The following is a 17,805-nucleotide window of genomic DNA, read 5'->3' as shown; positions in this document are numbered from 1 at the left end:
CATTATTCAAAATACTAATTTATTTTTTAAATATACAGTATAGGAAATAAACCCAGAACATAGTTTCCTTAGTGACGGACCAGTAGAATTGAATTTTGTTTGCATTATTGAAACATTATTTTCCTGTTTAACACTGTGAAGCTTCATTGACATTACCTGTGTTGTATAAAGGGCTTTATAAACAAATGTGACATGACCAGTAATCAACGAAAATGTACAGCACTGGTCACAGAATAGAAATGAACACGAAAAGAGAGCTAAAAACGAATGATTTAGACTTTTAAAAAATGATTTTAAACATTTTATGTTTAAAAAAAAAATGTTTTCATCTAAAAAAAAAAAAAAAAAAAAAAAAAAAAATTTGTTGAAAGTGTTCGATCACTATGGCTTCGGTTGTTCAAGCTCTCCACAGCCAATCAGATGAGAAGATCTTCATTTACGGGCGGTGTCATAATTGGCCGCAAACCAATCACACGTCTCCTTGACGGCTGGAAAAAAGAACAGCTTCAATAAAGATTCTTCTTTTTACTACTATTGGAAAAACATTGGTTAAATGCTGCATCTCTTGTGCTGATCACCTTGTTTGAACGGCGTGAACTTGAAGTCTGGCAGGTATTTGCGTAGTTTGGCGTTACTGGCGGTTTTCTTGATCTGACCGTCTGATTTACTAGTGTCATACTGAGAGAGTTTAGTTAAGGTTCAGTCTGTGTATGAGTGTTCTGAGGGTTAGTTCATTCTGTCATTCATGGACTACTTTTATGATGCTTATGGTGCTTTTCATAGCTCTACACCTCAAGAACAATCTACAATATATCTTGTGTTCCACAGAAGAAGGATTGCCATCTTGCCGCCTTTATATATATATATATATATATATATATATATATATATATATATTGTATTAACATTTTATTGACTAAAAATGCGTTAAGTGGCGATTTCTTTAAGACTGCAAGGGAAGCTCGGCTTCCCTTATAATGTCACAAAATTAATGGTCAAATATGTACTATTGTATTAACATTTTATTGACTAAAAATGCGTTAGAAAACGTTAATCTCAAAGACGAGTTCGTTCAGAATCAGTTACATACAGCAGGTCGGCTGACTCGATTTCCTTCTCATACATTCCCGCAGCGTCACAGTGCATTTCCCCTATTGAAGCCCAGCGTCCATTGACTTCAATGGGGCTGCTTTGAACGGTTTTTTTTCAGCGCTTCGAAACTAGACGGTCATTCGATAAACGCTGCGATTATGTCCCGCCGACGGACGCACAGCGTCTCTGGGGGTGAATGGGGAGTGGGCTGGCCCGGACTCCGAGCTTCTGCGTGATGATTGGAGGGTCTGTCGAAAGACTGCACCTCCTTTTGACTGACAGCGATTCTGTACTATAAGGAATCACTGAAGCTATTCGCGCTCAGTCCGGATTTCTCAAGTTCAGTCGAAATAAAAACTGCTGCAACCTATTTCTTTGATATTTGCTTGGCGAAATTGCTTGATTTTCATCATACATTTCACACAATTATACACCACATTCCTTGTTTCAGTTTTACAGAGTTTAATTTTTTTTTTAGATCGTTCATTCATTCATTCCTTCATTCATTCATATAACGTTAGTAGGCTAGGCTAGCGTCGTGGGTGAAACTGCGCACAATGGCAGACGGTGCTAATATTGTCGACCTGATTTTGGCGAAGCCATTTGAAAGTGTTCCTTACGAGGAAAAACTTAGAATTAAACAGCAGGGCAGATCAACACCTAAGATTGATTAGTGCAAAAGATAGGGAAAAATAACAGGTCTTTCCAGCTCTCCTGGTATGACAAAGTTAGCTGGCTGAACTGGAAGTGCTGCTGTGACAAATAAAAAATGTACTGCTGGCCATGCCTCTTGATGAAATGTACTGCTGGCAATTGAGAGGGAATGAACACTCAAAAAAAAAAAAAAAACAAGTCACTTGAAAAGACTCCTAGTTGGTACGACAGGGTCACAGACCATTTTCTTGAAAAGGAACGTAGGGCAGAATTTACTTTTTTAAATAAATAGACAATTTTATGATGTAGGCCGAAAATGAGCTTCCCCTCTCTGACAGACCAGTAGCCGCCACTGACACACACACATATATATATATATATATAAACTCCAGACACTTTTTGTGTGAAAGGATACAATCACTTCCCCTTTGAACCCGAATCCTTCAACCACAGCGTCCACAGCATCCTTTACAGTCAACTCATCCTCCTCCCCGACTAGACAAAAAAGACACGAAGAAAAAGAGATCAACCGATGAGCTCTGATGAAACAGACCCAAACACACGTGATGTCAAAATACGTCTGGAGTACCTGACAGAATGATGGGCTCCACCTCGTCGTACTCCCTCAGAACCCACAGAAACAGACGAGCCAGATCCAGAGAATAGATGAACTGCCGCAGAGCGCGACCCGAGCCCCAGACATGCAGAGGTTTACCTTCCTCTACACAACAAACACCTGTCATTTACCCTGTGAACATGTGGGACGCTCTCAGGGGCACAATTCCCGGGGGGACGCTTTTTAAAAATTTCCCCCTTTAGCCTAATGCTTTATTTTTGACTCATCACGAAAGTTTATCACATGCACTTGTTTTTAAGTTTTGCCAATTTAAGCATTCAAAAGATTTAAAAGCGTTCAAGCGCAAGAAATCACGAAAGAAAACTAAATTCGGTTCTTGAGCGATGGTTTCTGTGCACCATTACAAAACTGAGATCACTTTTATTTTCCTGCTTGAATGGCCAAATACACTCAAAATTAAGTAAGAACTGCCTTCATTGTGTATATGAGTACTTTTTAAACATTGCCAACATATTTTAACAACACCGTGATAATATGTGACGCTGGAGCACAAAACCAGTCTTAAGGGTTAATTTTTCAAAACTGAGATTTATACATCATCTGAAAACTTAATAAATAATCTTTCCATTGATGTATGGTTTGTTAGGACGACAATATTTGTCTGAGATACAACTATTTGAAAATCTGGAATCTGAGGGAGCAAAAAAATCTAAATATTGAGAAAATCATCTTTAAAGTTGTTCAAATGAAGTTCTTAGCAATGCATATTAATAATCAAAAATTAAGTTTTAATATATTTACGGTAGGAAATTTACTAAACATCTTCATGGAACATGATCTTTACTTAATATCCCTAATGATTTTTGGCATAAAAGAAAAATCTATAATTTTGACCTATACAATGTATTTTTGTCTATTGCTACAAATATACCCCAGAGACTTAAGACTGCTTTTGTGCTCCAGGCTCACATATTGATAACCATTTGTTACCATTTGTTTACTTGTCTTTATATAACACCATTAATTAAAATGCAAATAAAAATTTTCATTCTTAAATTATGTTAATAATTTCATGAAAATATTAAGTTCTTTGTGTTGTTTTAATTTTGATACTCCATTGCATATTAAAACTTGTGCCCCTGGATGCATACAGAACGTCTGCGAGATGTCTGTTTTACATACATTCTAAATCATAAACATCTTACAGACATCTTCTAAACGTCTATTTGACATCTGACAGGAAACTAGGGGTGGTTGTGAGTTAAATGAGTTTTCTCACTCTTGGCCAGGTACGTCTTGTGGATCAACCCCGGCATCACGTGACCGTCCTCAATGTTGTAGTTATCATGGGCTCCAAACATGTTGGTGGGGATGACGGCTGTGTATTTCCGACCGTACTGCTGAAATAACGCCCTAATGGACAAACACACACACTTAGAAAAATAAACCTCATGAAATAACATGACATCCTGAAACCCAAATAAAGTGTATTCGGAGTCTCACAAAGCCAATCCAGAACTAAATAAAAATTCTATTTTTCTTAGGCCAAGTGAGGCCTGTACATTAAGATTTCTACAGTTCACTGAAACGATTTAAACTGTGGCTGTCATAAAGACTTGTTCATTACAGATTTATTCAGGGTTGCCAACTTTCACGCTTTTGGCGTGAAACACACGCGTTCAGACTCTGTCTCACGCCAAAGTGTCAACCCTGCTTGTGATTTGAAACAAAGTCTCTAATTTTACTTACAATGTGACCATACAACTATTTTTTTATTTTCAAAAGTATGTGAAATATTTAAAGTTCGCGGCATAGAATCTTTAAAATGCGTCAGAGAGTTTTACACACTGGTCTGTTATTGTGAAGACATTTCCACGCCCCGAAACATGATGCTGAAATGAAACGAACTGTGATTGGTTGTTTGACATGTCAGTCAGACGGCCTCATGGGCGGGCCTTGGCTAATGAAAGCTGCCATGAATTCCAGACCTTCATCTTTCACCTTCACCTTCAGTTGCCGTTTACGAATACCATAGGAATGAAAGAGAAGTGCCTTAAGCTGAATCTCACAAAATTCAGTGACTTCTCTTACGGCATTTTTTGTACAAACTCCAAAATTTTTTTGGATACTCCAGTGAAGCCTCTGCTCCATTGACATCCATTAAAAAAACGTCCTCTGGTCTCCTTTCCCATGTAGTCCTACTGTCAAACTGGAAGCGTTAGCATTAGCCATTACGCTTTTTTGGCTAAAGGGTGCAGGCTTGCCTTCCAGTGGCTTTGGCATAACTTAACATTTTTTGTAAAACTAAAATAACCGGAAGCGGATGATATCAGAAGTTTTGCATATTCACATTAAAATGTGCAGAACGATGTGGTGTTAGAATATAACGGCCAACTGTTCAACAACAAACCAATAATACTGCCACTAATAAACTGACCCTTACGAGAAAAAAAAGTTTATTCAAGTGTGCTATTAGTATACTTCTTTAAAACTAAAAATAGGAAAGTATGCTTTTAGTTAACTTTTTATGTACTTCTCAGAAATGGGCTTTATGTACTCCTCAGAAATATACTTAAAATGACATTTAAGTATACTTGACTTATACTTACAAAAAGTCTAAATATACTTGAACTTTACTTAAGTATACTTAATAAAATAAACTTGAAGTATACTACTTTTTGGTAAGGGGAATTCCGCTTTCATATGCTTTGGACACTCACAGAAACTTTTACGCAGTATGGGAAAAATCTAAAATGTCAAACATTGGTGGGAAATGTGTAAATTTGAGTAACAAATATACTGTTTTAACCGTTTTACACCATTGAGAACAAAACCAGTCATAAGGGTAATTTTTTTTAAAATTGAGATTTATACATGAGAATCTGAATAAATAAGCTTTCTGTTGATGTATGGTTTGTTATGATCGGACAATATTTGTCTGAGATACAACTATTTGAAAATCTGGAATCTGAGGGAGCAAAAAAATCGAAATATTGAGAAAATCATCTTTAAAGTTGTTCAAATGAAGTTCTTAGCAATGCATATTACTAATCAACAATTAAGTTTTGATATATTTACCGTAGGAAACTTACAAAATATCTTCATGGAACATGATCTTTACTCAATATTCTAATGATTTTTGGCATAAAAGAAAAATCGATAATTTTGGCTATTGCTACAAATATACCCCAGTGACTTAAGACTGCTTTTGTGCTCCAGGGTCACAATATATAAACAACTGATGTGCAAGAGTGTAATTTAGAGTGTAATAAAGAGTAATTTAAACAGGTCACTTGAATGTATAATGTGAAATCTAGAAACCAGAGTTCCCAGTCTCATGGTCTGGCACGGCCCCAGGACAAATGTCAAGCTACACCCATGCAGACAAAGCCAAAATGCTTCTAAAAGTAACCTTCATTCTCCCAAAGCAAAATTTCGTAATAGCAATGCAATCCAGACATGTTCTCATGAGCTACTCCCAAGAACAGCTAATGATCTGTGAACTTTGACACTAAGAGAGCAGAACTGACCTGTTGTGGACGTCAATCATGCGTTTGGCGTAAGCATAACCGTAATTAGAGTCATGGGGAGCACCGTTGTGCATCTGACACACACACACAGAGAGAGAGAGAAACACGTCACCACCAAGTTAGAGAAACACATATTACACAATTCAACAGACATCCGCTGGCTAAAATTGCTCATAATCATGCATTTTTTCTGTTGCTTAAGAATGAGTGCATCTATACTACGTCCTCATAGTCTCAACATGACTGGACAGGTTTGATCTGAGCCTTCTAAAGGAATGTCAAGTGCATGCACAACAACTGCATATTAAAGTGTGTGTGTGCTTTACCATGGTCTCATCTATAGGATAGGTGGTTTTATCTGGAAAAACACACGTAGACAGACAGGAAACGACCTTCACCACGCCGAACTCATGAGACATGTTCAGCACATTGTCATTGATGTGCACATTATTCCTCTGAAAACAGAGAAAATAGTCAGTATACCGCTAAATAATTCAACCGTGATATTTCCAACCTTATGTGACTTAATGTTAATAATTACCCAGAAGTCCAGGTTCTGTCTCATGTTTCTATAGAGTCCGCCCACCATTGCGGCTAAATGAATGACGTGCGTCGGACGATGTTTCTCGAAGGCTGCTCTCGTCTCTTCAGCGCTCCTGAAGCAGCACGTGTGAATATATTTATCATGCATGGGACACAAACTACGGTGCATTCTGGAATGCTTTTAAACACTAGTGACGCAATGTATTAAAAGCGTTCTACAATCCTGAGAAACACAAATTCAGTCAAGTGAAAATTATACGCATATTGCACGAGGTTTCTATAACATGCACTTAGAATATAAAGCATGTTATATAATATACTGTATGTGTGATGATGTGATATGTTAATGATTGTTTGTGTGACGTCTGATGGGTGTTTCTTACACAAGATTGGCTTCTTTGGATGACAGGAATATCCATTTTTCTCCTTCTCTCCCTCCACCCTCTTTCACCACCCGTTCTATCGCTCGCCCCACCAGCCCACTGCCGCCCGTCACCAACACTCGCATCGGCCCGACTGACCCGTCCATCTGACAGAGAGAGAGAGAGAGACAGAGAGAGAGAGAGAGATGGGGTTTAATGAACACTTCAGGGGTTAAAATACATTTGAAACAAGAATTATGGTAAATAATCAAGTATTTATCTGTCTATGGTGATTGCTTTAAGTGTAATAGTATTGATGCAACATATTTACAAATATCCAACAAAAAACAGCACAGCACAATATTATACTGGAGCACAAAAGCAGTCTTAAGTCTCTGGGGTATATTTGTAGCAATAGCCAACAATACACTGTATGGGTCAAAATTATAGATTTTTCTTTTATGCCAAAAATCATTAGGATGTTAAGTAAAGATCATGTTCCATGAAGATATTCTGTAAATGTCCTACCGTAATTATATCCAAAATGTATTATCATTAGTAATATGCATTGCTAAGAACTTCATTTGGACAACTTTAAAGGCGATTTTCTCAATATTTAGATTTTTTTTTTTTTGCACCCTCAGATTCCAGATTTTCAAATAGTTGTATCTCAGACAAAATATTGTCCTACTAACAAACCACACATCAATGGAAAGCATATTTATCCAGTGATGTATAAAACCTTATTTTTTTAGAAAATAGACCCATATGACTGGTTTTGTGGTCCAGGGTCTCAAATGTGATCCGAGTACCAGTTCTTATTTCTCTTCCAGCTCACAATGAACTACATACAAGTGGAACTGGTAACAACCAGTTTAACCACTGACACGTCCTGTCAACATATAGGAACCACATGAGGTGCCAACTTGTGCATTATGACCAAAAAAACACAAGAAACACGCAGACAAACACGCTGGATTTATACACCTCACATATTTTAAAATGATTAATCACTTCCATCAATCAAAGCATGAGAAAAAGTCAGACAAGGCCATAATGCATGAATAAAAATCCACAGTGCATACTTGAACACTCAGTGAATGAAGTCTTTTTGAGCAAATTAAGATTAATAGGTCATTTTCTGTGGTTCTAAGCAACGTCGCATCAGATTGTGTAGTAGCTTCATTCAAATGTTAAAGAAACTGACAAAACCGTTACCTTCTCTCTGGTGTTTCTGTAGTGCAGTCAGGTGTTTCCTTGTTTATCAGCAGTACTAAATCTTAAGGCCCTCCGCTCACTGGCTTGTGAGAAAGACAGATGAGAAATGATCATGTCAAGATGTGCTCCACAACATTTTAAAGGTTGTGATTAGAAGGGGTTGGAAAGCACAAGAACTCTTATCTTGCAGGCACTCGAGAGTGAGAAGCATCCTCTTGCTAAAAAAATTTTATCAGTTAACTGTTTACACAAGAATTTGTGGTTTCAGTTCAACGTAGCGTAGACAGTTTTGCAATTTTAGACCTTCTGTCTAAGCTGAAAGAAATAAAGTTCTTTACCGGCAGTTTTAGTTGATGGTTAAAGTTTATGATTCAGATTCTTCCAAAGAGAAGATCCCATCCAAAGACATCCAGTTTGGTATCCAAAACCAGTTAACATTGCATTTTGTCGTAACCTGTCTTCTGTGAGCCACAAGGCAGACATAGGAAGTTGTGTAAGAGCAGAATGCAGGAAGCGATGGGTTGAAAAAAAAAACGGCATGGTTTATTGAATAGCTGTTTCAATACTCATGCTTACATTCACAAATGTTATTATACCCAAACAGAAGCAATAGAGAAATAACTGCTTTACAATAAATGATTATACTGTGTGATTGATTCAATTAAAAATGATTAAATGATTATAAATTAATTACAAAAGCACGAAACAAGACAAATGTAAAGCTTGAACTCTCACATTAAAAATTCTTAGATCCTTAAAAAAGAAAAAAATAATTAAATTCAGAGCTTCTTTTTTGTAAATCTCACTTTTCTTCATGACATTGTTTTGAATAAACCACAATATAAACGTATGATGCTGGGAATGAAATGAAAACAGCATGATTTGGGAACATAGAAAACATAGAAAAAGCACATTAAACATCATTCTTTTAAATATGAGTGAGTGTATTGTTAAAATGTACAGTACATATCATTAGAAAACAAACCCAGAAAATGCCCTGTTTGACAGACCGGAAAAAACAGCAGGAAATGTACAGCACCACTCACAGTACAGAGCACGAATAAAACGTGTGAAAATCAAAACCCTAACCCTGTTTGATTGTGTGTGTCTTGTGTTTTTAATATGGTTAAAGAATTCATCACTCAAGACTACTGATGACCATTTTCTCATTAAAACTGCGGTGTAACAAAGACTACGTCACAAACATGTAACCAACCCCATCAACTTGCGGGGTGTGACTTAATATCAGTTCAAAGGCTTCTATTTACACGTTTTTGCAGCGTTGAGTAATGCAGCCAATCACAGACTTGGCCAATCAGTGGTGTTTAAGTTAGTCATAATCCACACAATGCCGGAGTTCAGCTCAAGAGTTCTGCACACTCGCGAATTCTCTCATTTAACAAAGTATAAACGTGATGTGATTAACAGATTCACTGTGCTGTGTAAAGCTTCATTGTTTATAACAGAACCTTGTGAGATCGCGATGAACTAAGACAGGTGACTGCTTTTCAGTTATTTTAAAGGGAGCGCACTTTGAATGCTGTAATTGAGTGAAAATGAAGCAGGTCCGAGATGGTGCGATTGAGTGGAGGCGGGGACTAATAAGCATATTCATGGTTTGGCGCATACTCAATGAGGTAAGGGTGTAGAGTTACATTCAAGCCATTTTTAAGACAAAGAAATGATTTACATCAAAGTATCAAAGATGAGTTTTAAGGGATGAAATTAGTAGGCCTCGATGGCAGTGTCCAATGATTTTGTCTTCGTAAAAATGATTAAGGGTTATTGAAAGTGTACAATCAGTCATTGTTTGGTTTCCAGTGTTGAATGGTGTTCAAGCTCGCCACAGCCAATCGGATGAGAAGATCTTCATTTACGGGCGGTGTCATAATTGGCCGCAAACCAATCACACGTCTCCTTGACGGCTGGAAAAAAGAACAGCTTCAATAAAGACTTGTTTGTGGTCGCCACTTTTTACTACTATTGGAAAAACATTGGTTAAATGCTGCATCTCTTGTGCTGATCACCTTGTTTGAACGGCGTGAACTTGAAGTCTGGCAGGTATTTGCGTAGTTTGGCGTTATTGGCGGTTTTCTTGATCTGACCGTCTGATTTACTAGTGTCATACTGAGAGCACTTAGTTAAGGTTCAGAGGGTTAGTTCATTCTGTCATTCATGCACTACTTTTATGATGCTTATGCTGCTTTTCATAGCTCTACTGCAAGGTATCTTATCTCGTGTTCCACAGAAGAAAGACTGCAACTCTGTCAGCTGTAAAAAAAAAAAAAAAAAAAAACTCCAGACACTGTTTGTGTGAAAGGATACAATCACTTCCCCTTTGAACCCGAATCCTTCAACCACAGCGTCCACAGCATCCTTTACAGTCAACTCATCCTCCTCCCCGACTAGACAAAAAGACACGAAGAAAAAGAGATCAACCGATGAGCTCTGATGAAACAGACCCAACACACGTGATGTCAAACACGTCTGGAGTACCTGACAGAATGATGGGCTCCACCTCGTCGTACTCCCTCAGAACCCACAGAAACAGACGAGCCAGATCCAGAGAATAGATGAACTGCCGCAGAGCGCGACCCGAGCCCCAGACATGCAGAGGTTTACCTTCCTCTACACAACAAACACCCGTCATTTACCCTGTGAACATGTGGGAGGCTCTGAATGTGATTGTGAGTTAAATGAGTTTTCTCACTCTTGGCCAGGTATGTCTTGTGGATCAACCCCGGCATCACGTGACCGTCCTCAATGTTGAAGTTATCATGGGCTCCAAACATGTTGGTGGGGATGACGGCTGTGTATTTCAAACCGTACTGCTGAAATAACGCCCTAATGGACAAACACACAAAATATTTATATTTTTAGCATTCGAGAGTTTAAATTATTTGTATTTTGCATTTTTTCTGATTTAATTCATTATAAGCTTTTTATCAACTCACAAACCCACTGCATTTCTATCATTAAACCAAATAAACATAAACCCCCCTCTAATAATATTTAATTTATTTATTTTTTTATTTTTTTATAAATGCAACATATTTTTCTTTCCCTTTGCTTTTTTAAAAAAATCTCTTATATATATATATATATATATATATATATATATATATATATATATATATATATATTATATATATATGGAATGTTTAATTGTAATTTTAAAACAAGTTTGATTCAAAAGTAATCTAAAAGTAGTCGGATTACATTACCTAAAACAATTAACTTAGATTACGTTACTAACTAATTTTCATGATGTAATCTGTAATCAGTAACGGTAATCTACACACAAAGACCAAAGCTTACTGCGAATGTTCAATGAAATTTTATTCACACATCAACTGAAAAAAAGCACAGACTAGCTATTTAGGCAAATAGGACGACAAAATAAAAATTGTAAGTAATTTAATACACTTTAAATGATTTAAAACCAATAAATAATCATAATTGGCCAGATCCTGTTTGCGTGTTCAGTCTGCTTTTGTGGTATTTACTCATTTAAATATTTCGGCAGGTGGTGTATATTAATCGCAAGTTACCAAAACTGTTCACATATCTTTGTTTTTCTTCTTGTTAGAGGTGATCTAAATATTCACAGCTTAAAAAAAGATAGAAAATGAAAGGCCTGTGCTGCAATTCTAAGGATGTTTTGCCCTCCGGGGATGTTACTGTGAATGTAAAACTAACAACAAATAAACAAAAATAAACTTGCCTCATTAAATATTAACATGCTTTGCACAGTCATAGAAACTGTATGTGCTGTATTCAGTTTGTATGTACTATAACAGATCACATTTTTACTTGAAAATGTGATCTTTTAAGCATCACACATAACAGATACCCTTATATCTTAAATAACTGAAAATGTCTCAACTAGCAGAATACAAGAAGCAGAATTGTTTCAGGATACCAAGCAATACCAAGTACACGTAAGCCGCGTTTTAGTTTGTAGCTTCACCAAACATTAATTAACCATAGCAGATCACATATTGATTTAGAGCAGGTGTTGTCAAATCAAACAAGCACTAATACAACATAACACGACGGTTTTTTATTAAAGCTGAATAGGACATCCAGGATCTGATCACGTTGCAATGATGATGCAATGTTTTCCAACGCAATTTGAAAACGCTGGGATATTAAACCGATAGAAACTGGATTCCAGGTATGATGGTTGGGTTTAGCCGATGAGTAAAGACCAATCGGGGACAGTTTTACAGCATGAGCATGCTTGGATCGATCATTAACAGCTCTTTTGTTTACCAATCGCCATAAAATAGAAGTGCACAACTGAAAGATCAGCACCCATCCACCAGGATCTCATTATTTATTCCTTCATAAATTCGTTGGGTGTTAAATACATCTACAAAAGATGCCAGGCCAGGACTTCTTCTAGACACGTACTGGATACCATCCTGATTAAACCTGGCAAATCCAACCCAAAAATAAGAAAATAAAAAATGCAAGATCCACTGAATCCGGCAAAATGCATTTAATGTTTACATAGTCTAATAATGGAAAATAAACTTGCTACTTAGTATAAAATGTGATTTTTACTTACAAGCACGTTATTCAGTTCATTATATTTGTGACCCAAGCACAAAAGCAGTCTTAAGTGACTGGGGTATATTTGTAGCAATAGCCAACAATAAAAAAAAAAAAGATTTTTTTTATGCCAAAAATCATTAGGATATTAAGTAAAGATCATGTTCCATGAAGATATTTTGTTAATTTCCTACCGTAAATATATCAAAATGTAATTTTTGATTAGTAATATGCATTGCTTAGACCTTCATTTGAACAACTTTAAAGATGATTTTCTCAATATTTCGATTTTTTTTGCTCCCTCAGATTCCAGATTTTCAAATAGTTGCATCTCGACCAAATATTGTCCTCCTAACAAACCATACATCAATGGTTTCATCAATTATTCAGCTTTCATATAGTAAACTGAATCGGTCCTGTAGAGTAAATTACATTGAATCAAATTGAGTGCCGAGTCGAGAGAGTCGGTAACCATGACCAAAGCTTATTAACCTTTTAAAACATTATCAACCAACATGATGGCAATTAGGCAATCCAAGTAGTGTAAACCAATATTTGCATAGTATAAATCTCTCTCACACTTGTTACGCAAATCTATCACACCTACTGTCCTGCAGCAAAGCAATTATCTGATGGTCACCCGAGTAACTGATGACTAGACTATCTGAACAGGTTGCATGCATGAATGTATAATGTGAAACCTAGAAACCTGAATAACCAGTATCACAGTCTGGCACCAACAGCCCAAAACTACACCCATGCACACAAAACCATGATGGTTCTAAAATTAGGCTTCTTTTCCCTTTTTTGAAATGCAATCATTCCAGTTTTCATGATATACTCCCAAGAACAGCTCATGATCTGTGAACTTTGACACTAAGAGAGCAGAACTGACCTGTTGTGGACGTCAATCATGCGTTTGGCGTAAGCATAACCGTAATTAGAGTCATGGGGGGCACCGTTGTGCATCTGACACACACACACAGAGAGAGAGAAACACATGGGTATTTAACACACTTCATGCAAACAGGCTCATGAAACCAATCAGACATCCACTACATTACATCTCTCACATCATGCCTTTTAAATCACGATTAGATCCAACTGTTCAACAATTCTTCACTCTCTCTGCTCTTTAGGGATGATTGTATCAGACTTCCTCATGACCTCACCCTGACAGGGCGGGACGGGACAAGTTTCTGAATGGCGAACAGGCATTTTTGACAAGTTGATACAGGCTGTCATGTTTCCTAATGTTCTTAAACATATCTCAGAGTTTCTGACATGTCAGCATTCATTGAAACTAAACTCATACTGTATCCAACATACACCATTTAAAGCATACGTGTGTGTGCTTTACCATGGTCTCATCTATAGGGTAGGTGGTTTTATCTGGAAAAACACACGTAGACAGACAGGAAACGACCTTCACCACGCCGAACTCATGAGACATGTTCAGCACATTGTCATTGATGTGCACATTATTCCTCTGAAAACAAAGAGCAAATAACCAGTATACCGCTAAATAATTCAACCGTGATATTTCCAACCTTATGAGACTTAATGTTAATAATTACCCAGAAGTCCAGGTTCTGTCTCATGTTTCTATAGAGTCCGCCCACCATTGCAGCTAAATGAATGACGTGCGTCGGACGATGTTTCTTGAAGGCTGCTCTCGTCTCTTCAGCGCTCCTGAAGCAGCACGTGTAAATATATTTATCATGCATGGGACACAATTGAAAACACTTATGTTGGAGCTTCTTCTTTGTCTTAATTCCAGCTCTGCCTCTTCTGGATATTCATTAACCAACATCATGAGTTAAAGTGTTTAAATACTAGTCAAGAACGAACATTTATGCGTGACAGAACTACAGTCTGCACTACAGTGTGAAGCACATGGATTAATATAAAGCTGTTGTTTATATAGAAACAACATAATATGTTACATATTTACACAGATACTTAAATAGTTTGACAGGCATATGTTGACTGACTCTATCAATCTTCATGGGAGTGGGCGGAGCTCTTTTGGCATGGTTTGTTGCTTGCTATTCTCTGATTGGTGGAAAATTCTTATTGCATGACGTTTTTTATAACATGCATTATATCTAAAGCACATGTTATACAATATGTGTGATGGCATATGTTTGTGATGTCTGATGAGGAGCACTTACACAAGATTGGCCTCTTTGGATGACAGGAATATCCATTTTTCTCCTTCTCTCCCTCCACCCTCTTTCACCACCCGTTCTATCGCTCGCCCCACCAGCCCACTGCCGCCCGTCACCAACACTCGCATCGGCCCAACTGAACCGTCCATCTGACAGAGAGAGAGACAGAGAGATGGGGTTTAATGAACACTTCAGGCGTTAAAATGCATTTGAAACAGGGACTACTGTAATAATCATATATCTATCTAAACTTCAACAGGGCCTCCCTTCTAACACAACGTATATGATTGATGCGCCAAAACCATCCAATTTCGATTCCATAGCAGCTTAATATGTAAAAAGTTTACCAGCAATTATTTATGCAAACAACTAAAATCAATAGAATAAGAACGAAGAAGCAAATTACAAGAAATGGTGGCAAATAGATAAAATAGAACAAATATACAAATGAAATAAACGGGGAACTACTTTTCAAATAGGCACATTAGTAAGCTAGTATTCAATACTATACAGAAACTGACAAATGGCAGCTGGTGCATTTTAGGCTGCTATCACTTTAAGACCGGATCCAGTATTCATACACACATAGGATTAACTGATTCAATTCTCCTGAGCAGCAGATAAAGGGTTCGCAGCAGATAAAGCTGTTCTAAAAATAATTGTTAACCATGGTTTCAAGAGGCTTATTGCTTTTCTAAAAGGGTTACTACCTGGACAGGTAAAGAGAGAGAGAGAGAAAGAGAGAGAGAGAGAGAGAGAGAGAGAGAATTGTAAAAGGTATTGATAACAAATAAATAATTATTTTGCCAAGCAATGAAGTTGTGGTGCAATATTTTGGCAAAATTTTGCGGGTCAAGTGTTGTGATGAACATGACTAAGAATAAAGGCAGGGGAACATTTTCCATCCTCAAACTCCCAAAGGAGCGGATTCCAATTAAAAATGAAGTCTTTTTATTTTTTTTAATATTTTTAAGAACACTTAAAGTTAAATTTGATACATATTCCAAAAACAACAACAACAACAAAAAAGTTTTGTTTTCTTTTTTCTTGAGTATGTAACTATTGTGCAGTTCTTAAAGATTTGAGACTCTTCAGACTAGGGATAAGCCGGTATCAAATTTTCCTGTTGCAATTAATTGCTCATGCTTTTATCACGGTAAAAGGTATTGTCACAGTATTGAAATTTATTATAAAAAAGTGCTTAAAATATAGTATAATATAGTATAATAGGTTAAATAACCTTTTTTCTAATAACAAAAATAACTGAACATTTAAATAAAATAAAGCAATACAGAAAAATATATAAAGTTAAAAGTTTTGCACAGATTAAAGTGTAAAAGAACTATAAAGACCAATAGGTATCACTTTACAATCTCATTAATCATGAGCAATAGCTACATTTGCTACAGAAGTTATTAATCTTTGTTAAAAAAAAAAAATTGTGTTAGTTCATGTTATCTCATTAAATAATACAGTTGCAACTTTACATTTTAACAACATGTTATTAAATATTGGAATACCTAAGATTAATGAATGTTCAGATGAATTTTTCATTGGCAGTTTATGTTAACCAATGAATTAACTAATGTTAAAAATGAAGCCCTGATGCAAAGTGTGAATTAACAATAAAAATATAAAGACTTTCAAACTATATCTATGGCAAGTTGTAGTTTAGATTAAAATAGCCTATTAAGTCTTAATACTTAAGTATTTGGCACTGTGATGAACATCATAGCAAATAGGCAAATCTGAATGGCTGTTTAAAATTATTTAAATATGTTTTAGAAAGTAGCAGCTGCTTTATTTATGGGGTTTCAGGGTAAGGACTGCATTTTCTGCAGTTTAAGCGCCATCTGCTGTCAGAGAGTGAATGTGCTTTCATGCAGCGCGTCTCTCACGTGTTCCCCCATGTGCTTCTCATGCGTGCTTGTTTACATCAGAGCACACACATTTCTTTCAAGCAGCATACAGCGGCGTTGTGCATTTTGACCAGTTGATGGGAATAGTATTCTTAAAATGTATTCCAAATTCTGAATAATTTGTAATATATAATTATTCGCGGTATTTATAAGTGCCCATGATAACAATATTGTGCATATTCATTACCGTGATATATCGCATTACCGAATACCAAGCACATGTCTATTCAGGTGATTGAGTGAGAGGGCGGGAAAACAGATGCCAATGGATTCAGACCGTTTTGCATACCTGTCTGGCCGGTTCATTAAATAGAAAGGACTGACTCAGATGAATTATCATTAATGGCATCGTGGCTGGTTCAATTGACAGAATATGGGACACGCATAACAGAAATATCAAGGAAAATGTTTCGACTGAAATTAGCCTACTGGATTTAAGGCGGGAAATTTCCCCGTTGTAACAACAACCTCGCCTTTATTTCAACAATGTTTAGAAAGAATGATTGCCTAGCAACACGGAGACACAGTTGCAAGCATCCCAGATAGCACACTTACATCTGCAAGATGTCTCTGTTAAAGATCCCTTCATCCGGAAAACATCTGCTGTGCACAAACATCTGATAGACACTTTACAACATCTTCTAAACGTCTATTTGACATTCAATTCAATTTCAATTCAAGTTTATTTGTATAGCGGTTTTTACGATACAAATCATTGCAAAGCAACTTCACAGAAAATTAAGTTTCTACATTATTTAGTAGTAGCTTATCAGTGATGACTGTCATTTTATGTGCATACAGCAGAAATGTTCGGAAAAATCAATAAAAGACGTAAACAAATTAACACTATTAACAGCAATTATGCAATCAAACTTATAGCAAAATGTGGTAGTTCTGTATGTTGTTTCAGGGTTAGCATCATCAGAGGTCCTCTGAGGGGTTGGCATCATCTCTTCTCAGGTGTTCTGGATCCAGACTGAAGCTTGTGTAAATCCTAGTTACCACGGGATGTAAATATACATCTATCGTCATAGACATATTGCAGATGAGCAAACGCTCTAAAAATACGTCTTGCAGACGTCAGTGATAGGCGTCTGTGATGTACGTGTGCCAACAATGCATACCTGGCACGGTATTACTGATTTAACAAGGTCACAGGTGTGTGTTTTACACGGTACTGAA

The 17,805-nt window shown here is 36.7% G+C and overlaps 2 protein-coding genes across 4 annotated transcripts; both read right to left on the bottom strand.

Moving 5' to 3' along the window:
• Window positions 1-8,473, bottom strand: LOC109113532 (GDP-L-fucose synthase-like). 3 transcript variants are annotated; one of them, XM_042744610.1, is made up of 11 exons: window positions 8,315-8,473; window positions 7,977-8,059; window positions 6,780-6,925; window positions 6,395-6,509; window positions 6,180-6,308; window positions 5,854-5,927; window positions 3,603-3,736; window positions 2,336-2,467; window positions 2,162-2,241; window positions 579-678; window positions 1-488 (listed from the first exon to the last, which is right to left on the bottom strand). In XM_042744610.1, the coding sequence occupies exons 3-11, from the start codon at window positions 6,923-6,925 to the stop codon at window positions 433-435; spliced, it is 966 nt and encodes a 321-aa protein (XP_042600544.1). In that variant the 5' UTR covers window positions 7,977-8,059; window positions 8,315-8,473; the 3' UTR covers window positions 1-432. The 3 variants fall into 3 exon arrangements, with proteins under 3 accessions (XP_042600544.1, XP_042600543.1, XP_042600545.1); XM_042744609.1 differs by having other exon boundaries at window positions 7,977-8,055; XM_042744611.1 differs by lacking the exon at window positions 8,315-8,473 and having other exon boundaries at window positions 7,977-8,305.
• Window positions 8,474-8,899: 426 nt separating this feature from the next.
• Window positions 8,900-14,868, bottom strand: LOC122134082 (GDP-L-fucose synthase-like). Its single transcript, XM_042744608.1, has 9 exons — window positions 14,708-14,868; window positions 14,111-14,225; window positions 13,894-14,022; window positions 13,429-13,502; window positions 10,687-10,820; window positions 10,473-10,604; window positions 10,302-10,381; window positions 10,004-10,103; window positions 8,900-9,901 (listed from the first exon to the last, which is right to left on the bottom strand). The coding sequence occupies exons 1-9, from the start codon at window positions 14,851-14,853 to the stop codon at window positions 9,846-9,848; spliced, it is 966 nt and encodes a 321-aa protein (XP_042600542.1). The 5' UTR covers window positions 14,854-14,868; the 3' UTR covers window positions 8,900-9,845.
• Window positions 14,869-17,805: the final 2,937 nt, after the last annotated feature.

The sequence above is a fragment of the Cyprinus carpio genome, chromosome B18, assembly GCF_018340385.1.
Source record: "Cyprinus carpio isolate SPL01 chromosome B18, ASM1834038v1, whole genome shotgun sequence".
Taxonomy (NCBI): Eukaryota; Metazoa; Chordata; class Actinopteri; order Cypriniformes; family Cyprinidae; genus Cyprinus; species Cyprinus carpio.
The sequence above is the reverse complement of the archived record's forward strand: the minus strand, read 5'-3'. Positions and strand labels throughout refer to the sequence as shown.

Coding starts and splice junctions, on each gene's coding strand:
- LOC109113532 (XM_042744610.1), bottom strand. CDS start 6,925: ATGGACGGGTCAGTCGGGCCGATGCGAGTGTTGGTGACGGGCGGCAGT. Junction 6,510..6,779: donor TCCAAAGAAGCCAATCTTGT/GTAAGAAACACC, acceptor GTGCTGCTTCAG/GAGCGCTGAAGAGACGAGAG. Junction 2,468..3,602: donor CAAGACGTACCTGGCCAAGA/GTGAGAAAACTC, acceptor TTTGTTGTGTAG/AGGAAGGTAAACCTCTGCAT.
- LOC122134082 (XM_042744608.1), bottom strand. CDS start 14,853: ATGGACGGTTCAGTTGGGCCGATGCGAGTGTTGGTGACGGGCGGCAGT. Junction 14,226..14,707: donor TCCAAAGAGGCCAATCTTGT/GTAAGTGCTCCT, acceptor GTGCTGCTTCAG/GAGCGCTGAAGAGACGAGAG. Junction 10,382..10,472: donor GGAGCCCATCATTCTGTCAG/GTACTCCAGACG, acceptor CTTTTTGTCTAG/TCGGGGAGGAGGATGAGTTG.